An 8,308-nucleotide genomic window follows, 5' to 3' on the forward strand; every position below is an offset into this window, starting at 1 on the left:
TGCAACAGGGCTTGAATGGAAACATGCTACAGTCAATCAACCTAGCCTCTGAGGTATATCTTATTGGAAAAAAGAACTCCACAAAGTCTAGAATGCCAACATTGAAGTGTAGGATATAGCAGAGGACACACATTAGTCTCTAACAAACTAAGAAAAACTGAAATCCATTCTAATAACGAAAGAATCTCATGTGTGCTGAAACCTAATGAATTCAACTAACAAAGAACATGGAATCACATGGGGATTATAGAACAATATCATGACAGTATAGTATCGGGGAGTCATAAATAACGAGAAAACTGAATCATTCTTACAGAATTTAAACATCACTAACACATGGAACACATATAAATAAACAGAAGGAAAATAGTTAACATTGCAAGAGTTAAGGACACTAACCAGTAGCGAAATTAAACGAGCAAAATAATAAGGAGTTTAGAATACTGGTAGCAAGAATCCCAGATCCCCGATGCTTCAGAGTTCACAAGAGCCTCGAAAGGGCTTCGAGCAATGCTTGCACTAGAGGAGGTTGATAATATTCTGGCCTTGGGTTTCAGCCGACCAAAGACCCAAGTGTTTTAGAGAAGATGAACGAGTGAGGAAAATATATTAAGTGCAGTAGCAGTGATCATTTCGTCCATTTAGGGGGGTTAGGGAAGGGGGTTTTATAGTGTTTAGTTAACCAAAATCAGAAAAGAAAAATATCAATCGAATCACAAAAATAAGGAAAGAGTAACATGCAAAATCGATTTTGAATCGGATTAGGAGAAAACCAAACAAACCCTAGTTGACAGAAATCAAAGATTGGCCGAGGATCTTGGTGAATCGGACCCATATAGCCTTGCTATAAATGTATATAGATGAAATATTGTCTGGATCCCAATGATTGAAGCTGATTTCCCTTGATTCGAAGATTTGTACTTGCAAAAATAGAGCAAGTACTATGTAATACCATAAAGAGGCAACTAGTGGAGAAGGAACATAAGTATGGTAAGCAAATAACGGGTGAATCCCATTGTTAACGGAATTAGGAGAGGGAGTAGGGAAAGGCGGCGATTAGGGAGGAGATTGAGAGGTTCAAAGGCGGATGGAGTGGGATAATGGGGTTAGGTTTTTGGGTAAGGGTGGATTTAAGAAGGGAGGTGTTTTGTGAGCCGTTGATCTCTAAGATCAACAACCAGGATTAAAAGGTAGATGGGGCGGGTCATAAAATGGGTATGGGGTGGTGGGTTGCTGGTATTAGGCTAGTTTTTTAGGGTTTGGGCTTGTGATGTGGGATCCGAAATTTGGCTTGTTTTGGGCCAGATTTAAAAATATAAGAAATTAAAGAAAATTTAATTTAATAAAATAGCTAAAATAAATATAAATATATTATTAATGCAAATCATCAATCTAAAATAACATTAGAAGATTATAAAAAATGTAAAAAATTATTTTGGCCTTGAATAAATTATCAAATGCAATAGATTGTAAAAATATAGCTTGTTATTGCAAGATTGTGTAAATAGCCTAACAATACTAATATAATTATATAAAATAAAGTAAAAATATTTAAAACATATATGTGGATGCAAATAAAAAAAATTTTGTGATGAGTAAGTCATCACAAATAATTTAAAGGAATAATTAGTAAATATTCAAGTAATGTAAATGCGAGAAAATTGATTTTAAAGCTCTAAAAATTATGAAATATTATAAAAAAATGCTTATAAATCAAATAATGGTGCAAATATGACATTTTGAAAGTATATATACTATTTTAAAAAAATATGAGGGCAAAATTGAATATCAACAGCTGCCCCTCTTTATCCGGGAATGATGAAAGAGTTGTCGGGTAAAGCAAATGATGACCAATTTTGGCCGATTTGAATGGGGTATGATGTGATTTAAAAATGGGGGCTGAGCCCTAGTTCCTAAGTTGCCTACATATCCCTGGTGTTACGGGAATCAAGCTGTTTGTAGTTCTAGATCTAACGATGAGCGAAACTGATGGAGTTGTTATAAGAATGATCGTATATATCAAAAAGGTTCTTTTGGGTAGGACATTGTTGTAAGTAACGGGCAATTTTGATGGGGTCATGAATGCGAATTTTGGATGTTATGAGTGTATGAGGCAAATGTTCGAATGGTCGTAGAGTAAAATGTAGTCAATTACTGGTAGTCGGTTATGTTTGAAGCAATTGAAGGATGTGAGCGCTCCGAACGGAAACCGGAGCAAAGATTGCTCCCGTTTGCAGAACAGTTACTTCCGAGTTACCTGCAAAACTTAAAAGATGGTACATGCAGATATATATGGGTTATTGCAAAAATTTAAACATGATGCAAATTCCCTTTGGACCATGAAGGTTATCTTTGAACGGTGAAGATGATGTCCTTAGACCATGACGTCCTGGGCCATGAAGTGCATGATAAGGGATTCGCAGGCCATGAAATGGTGTCCTCGGGCTATGGGGATGGTGCCTCTGGACTATGACACCTTTGAATAATGATACGCAGTATCGAGAGATCCTCAGGCCATGGAATGGTGTCTTCCGGCTATGAGGATGGTGCCTTCGGAATATAACGCCTTCGGAAAAACGGCGATGTTTCAGCCTATGAGATGCAGAGATATGGCGGTATTGATCATTTGAAAAAAAAAACAGGTGATGCTTGGTTGTATGCGGGGACGGGAAAAGGCATGGCTTAGTCTTGTTTGAGATGAGGGCAGTGTTTAGCCCGATGCGAAGAAGGGAAACAATGCTTAGTCTCATGCAAGAAAAGGCATTGCTTAACCTTATGCAGAGGATGGAGACAATGCTTAGTCTCACTCTAGGAAAGGTAGTGCTTAGCCTTATGTAGTGTAGTGGAGACAATATTTAGTCCTATGCAAATAATGGGCAATGCTTAGCCTTATGCAAGAAACAGAGACAACGCTTAGTCTCGTGCGAGGAAAGGCAGTGCTTAGCCTTATGCAATTATGGAGGCAATGCTTAGACTTATGCAATTATGGAGGCAATGCTTAGCCTTATGCAAGAGAAAGAGACAATGCTTAGTCTCATACAGAAGAAGGCAAAGCTTAGCCTTATGTAATTATGAAGGAAATACGTATCCTCGTGCAAGAAAATAAGATAATTCTTAGTCTCGTGTAGGGAAAGGCAGTGCTTAGCCTTATGCAATTATGGAGGCAACGCTTAGCCTTATGAAATTATGAAGTCAATGCGTAGCCTCGTGCAAGAAAATGAGGCAATGCTTAGTCTCATGCAAGGAAAGGCAGTGCTTAGCCTTATGCAATTTTGGAGGCAATGCTTAGCCTCATGTAAGAAAGGGAGACAATGCTTAGACTCATGCAGGGAAAGGCAGTGCTTAGCCTTATGCAATTACAGAGGTAATGCTTAGCCTCATGCAAGAAGTGGAGACAGTGCTTAGTCTCATGCAAAGGAAGGGATACAAGGCTTAGTCTCATGCAAAGGAAGGGAGACAAGGCTTAGTCTCATGCAAAGAAAAGGCAGTGCTTGGCCTTATGCAAGAAAAGCAATAAGTGACAATGAGAGAGTGAAGTATTTCTTAGTTGGATGTGTTTACATTCGGTAATTTGTTGTCATGAAGGTAGTGATTTGATGTGCGTATGTTTTTGTGAATATTGTTGTTTTATAGTACCTGCATTCAAAGAAAAATCGTGAGCTTTGCGGGGGGAAGGTCGGTTCGTGCTCTTGACTCCTTGCTTTGCCTTCACTCTTATCTTGCAGTCCCGTTTGAGTTACCCTGGGTAGCATCCGGCTGTCATAGAAACAAAGTTTTCAAAATATATGTATGCATTTGACAAATTATTTGAAAAAATATAGTTGCTTGAAATGTATTGTAGTATGTGAGATCAAATAATTTAGATGAACCGGTGACTGTGATACATTTAGAGACATTGCAACCTCCTTGCTTTTGAATTTTGAGGGTCCTCCTCAAAATTCTGCCCCAGTTTAAATGCATACTTTTGACAATACTTTTCGGTTGTTCCACACATGATGATGTCGACTTAAACTTGCGATCTTGCCCCAGTTTCTGATCATGGAAAAAATGAAGATTTTATTAAGATGTGATCGAACCCATAGGGCTGCCTACGTATCCCCTCTTAAACGGGAATCATGTCAAGCTTAGTTCAGTTACATCAAGTGAAGAAGTGCGAACAATCCTAAACATAGTATCTTTTGACTGCGTCTGAGTTGATAGGTTTTGGCCAAATCTCTCAGTCCATTTCTGCAAGTATAAGTGCTCCTCCTGTCAGTACCCGATGAACCATATAGGGACCCTGCTAACTGGGTGAAAACTTCCCCTTGTCTTCATCTTGATGTGGGAAGATTCGTTTTAGCACCAATTGCCCTGGTGTAAATTGCCTCGGTCTGACCCTTTTGTTGAAGGATCTTGCCATCATGTTCTCATAGAGTTGACCGTGACACACCGCATTCATTCTTTTACCATCAATGAGAGCTAGTTGCTCGTAACGTCTCTGTACCCATTCTGCATCGCTAAGATCGGCTTCTTGTATAATTCTTAAAGAAGGGATTTCTACTTCGACAGGAATAAATTCTTCAGTGCCATAAACCAATAGGTAAGGTGTTGCCCCAGATGATGTGCAAACCGTGGTACGATATCCGAGCAGAGCGAATGTCAGCTTCTCGTGCCATTGTTTGTAATTATCTACCATTTTCCTCAATATCTTCTTGATGTTCTTGTTGGCAGATTCTACGGCTCTGCTCATTTGCGGCATGTATGCTGTGGAATTCTTATGCTTGATCTTGAAGGTATCACACATGGCCTTCATCAGATCACTATTGATGTTGTCAGCGTTGTCAGTGATGATTGACGCTGGTACTCCGAACCGACAAACAATGCGGTCCCGAACAAAATCTACTACGACTTTTTTAGTTACAACTTTTTAAGATGCATCTTCAACCTATTTTGTGAAGTAGTCTATGGACACTAAATGAACCTATGCCCATTCGGAGCGGCAGGCTCGATCGGTCCGATGACATCCATACCCCAAGCCGAGAAAGGCCAAGGTGAACTTGTTGCATTGAGTTCATTAGGTGGTACCCGTATCATGTCAAAATGTATCTGGCATTGGTGGCACTTCTGAACATACTTAATGCAGTCTGTTTCTATAGTCATCCAAAAATACCCCGCTCTTAGTATCTTTTTGGCTAAGGTGAAACCATTCATGTGTGGTCTGCAGGTTCCGGCATGTATTTCCTCGAGCAATCTGGAAGCTTCCTTGGCATTGACACACCGTAATAATCCCATGTCAGGAGTTCTTCTATACAAAATTCCTCCGCTTTGAAAGAAATGGTTGGCTAATTTCCAAAGCGTTCGCTTTTGAGTATGGGTAGAGTGCTCTGGATATTCTCCTTTTTCCAAATATTCCTTGATATCTTGGAGCCACGAATTTCCATCGCTCTCTTCTTTAACATGAGCACAATAAGCTGTCTATTTATGAATTCCTATTGGGACAGGATCGATGAAGTTCTTGTCTGGGTGTTGTATCATGGAAGATAAAGTGGCCAATGCTTCTGCGAACTCATTTTGAACTCTCGGAACATGTTTGAATTCTATCTTTGTGAACCTTTTGATCAGCTCTTATACACACTGCAAATATGGCAATATTTTGGTGTTCTTTGTAGCCCATTCTCCTAAAACCTGATGCTCCAAAATCTCCAATTACCAGCCGCTCCTGAATATTCATGTCAATGGCCAACCTGAGTCCCAAGATGCAAGCCTCATATTCTACCATATTGTTGGTGCATGGAAACCTGAGTTTTGCAGATACCAGATAGTATTGGCCGATTTCTAATACCAAAACATCTCTGATACCTACTCCTTTGAAGTTTGCTGCTCCGTCGAAGAACATTTTCCAACCATTATATGCTTCAGTGATATCTTCTCCCACGAAAGACACCTCCTCATCGGGAAAATATGTTTTCAATGGTTTGTATTCTCCATCTATGAGATTTTCTGCCAGATGATCCGCCAATGCTTGCCCTTTGACCGCCTTCTGATTTACATAGACGATGTCAAACTCGCTCAGCAATATTTGCCACTTTGCTAACTTAACCATAGGCATGGGCTTCTGAAAGATATATTTTAGTGGATCCATCCTCGATATGAGATATGTAGTGTATGCATAGAAATAATGCCTCAACGTTTGAGCTATCCATGTCAAAGCACAGCAGGTGCGTTCCAACAAAGAGTACCGGGCTTCGTAAGGTGTAAATCGCTTGCTCAAATAATATATTGCCTGCTTCTTTCTTCCAGTTTCATCATGTTGTCCCAAAATGCAACTGAAAGCTCCATCTAGTACGGACAAATAAAGCAGCATTGGTCTTCCTTGATCTGGTGGGACCAGAACGGGCGGTTTAGATAAATACTCCTTGATTTTGTCGAAGGCTTTTTGGCATTCTTCAGTCCAACTTGTTGCAGCATCTTTCCGCAGCATTTTGAACATCGACTTACATATCACTGTTGATTGTGCTATGAAGCGACTGATGTAATTAAGACGCCCTAAAAAGCTCATCACATCTTTCTTATTCTTCGGAGGTGTAAAGTCTTGGATTGCTTTGACTTTTGATGGGTCTAACTCAATCTCTCTGCGACTGACGATGAATCCTAACAAATATTCGGTAGGGACTCTGAAAGCACACTTTGTAGGATTCAGTTTCAGATTATACCTTCGAAGCTGATCAAAGAATTTCCTTATATCTACTATGTGATCCATACTCCTTTTGGATTTGATGATAATGTCATCCACGTACACTTCTATCTCTTTATGTATCATGTCGTGGAAAATAGTTGTCATGGCTCTCATGTAGGTGGCTCTGGCGTTCTTCAGACCAAATGGCATCATTTTATAACAATATATTTCTTATGGCATGATGAAGGTTGCCTTTTCAGCATCCTCCTCATCCATCCAGATCTGATGGTTCCCCGCGAAGCAATCCACAAAGGATTGGAGTTCATGTTTGGCACAATTGTCGATCAATATGTGTATATTAGGCAACGAGAAATCATCTTTGAGACTTGCTCTATTTAGATCTCGGTAGTCAACACATACCTCTGACTTTCCCATCTTTCTTCGGAACTGGCACAATGTTGGCCAACCAAGTTGGGTACTCGACCATTCTAAGAACCTTGGATTTGATCTTCTTGGTGACCTTCTCTTTTATCTTCAAACTCATATTCAGCTTGAATTTTCTAAGCTTCTGCTTTACCGGTGGACATGTAGGATTAGTGGGTAACTTGTGAGCTACTATGGATATGCTCAAACCCATCATATCGTCGTAGGACCATGAAAAGATATCTTCATATTCTTTTAAGAATCTTATGTACTCTTCTTTCTCTGACGGTGATAGATGAATGCTTATGCGTGTTTCCTTGACCAGTTCGGAATCCCCTAAGTTAATTGCTTCAGTTTCATCCAAATTGGACTTTAGCTTGTTTTCAAAATTTTTCACTTCTCTGACGATTTCCTCAGGTATCGTATCATCTTCTAGGTCCTCTAAATCACTATCCTTATATTGCATTATTTCATTATATGTCACAGTCATAGGTTCATCGGGATAGGTAATAATAATGTTATAAAAATAGAAAATGTAGATAATAATAGTATATACGAAAAGTAGCAATGCATTAATTGAAATCTTTAAAACGTTAACAAATGTGGCTCGATGACTCGAGCAATTATTTCAAAACAAAATATCGAAAATGTCTCAAATGCTTAAAAATAATTGATGCTAATCTGCCAAGCTACCCAGGAACTCGACGGACCCAGGATGATGCAGCAGTCCAGTTTTTGAGAACAGCTCATTTCCCTACGGTCTGAATGGTAAGGTCTTCCTCCTCTTCCTCCTCAACTATCACACTGCAATCCATATCTTCTTCATCCAGAAGTAGTTTCCTCATGCCAGCTCGGGTCAAATATCTGGTGCAGAGGCGGTACTGGTTGTTCTAGCGGATAATAAGGACCACGCCATGGCAGAAACCAATTTTGGTACTCTTTCCAAGTATATTCATAACTGAGCCCAAATGTTGTGCCATGATGCTGCGATTGTACGGGTTTGGTGATCCCTTAGAGGTTTTTGCCGAGACCCTTGCCAGGTTGATATCATGTCCATAGTAATATGATTTCTATCTTGTTACTCCACCATCGATCCTTTTCAATTGTGTTGACTCATTCAATGCGATGGTACATTTCTCCACCGAGCTTCTTCCTATTCTCGATGACTAGAATGGTCTGATTGGTTTAGATGGGGTTGCTTCCATCCCCATGGATAATCACTTCTTGATG

The 8,308-nt window shown here is 39.7% G+C and overlaps 2 protein-coding genes across 2 annotated transcripts; both read right to left on the reverse strand.

The window, feature by feature from the left end:
* Window positions 1-4,282: 4,282 nt before the first annotated feature.
* On the reverse strand, window positions 4,283-4,783 carry LOC138906604 (uncharacterized). Its single transcript, XM_070195758.1, has one exon. The coding sequence runs from the start codon at window positions 4,781-4,783 to the stop codon at window positions 4,283-4,285; it is 501 nt and encodes a 166-aa protein (XP_070051859.1).
* Window positions 4,784-7,064: 2,281 nt separating this feature from the next.
* Window positions 7,065-7,568, reverse strand: LOC138906605 (uncharacterized). Its single transcript, XM_070195765.1, has one exon. The coding sequence runs from the start codon at window positions 7,566-7,568 to the stop codon at window positions 7,065-7,067; it is 504 nt and encodes a 167-aa protein (XP_070051866.1).
* Window positions 7,569-8,308: the final 740 nt, after the last annotated feature.

This window comes from Nicotiana tomentosiformis, chromosome 1 (genome assembly GCF_000390325.3).
Source record: "Nicotiana tomentosiformis chromosome 1, ASM39032v3, whole genome shotgun sequence".
NCBI classification, from domain to species: Eukaryota; Viridiplantae; Streptophyta; class Magnoliopsida; order Solanales; family Solanaceae; genus Nicotiana; species Nicotiana tomentosiformis.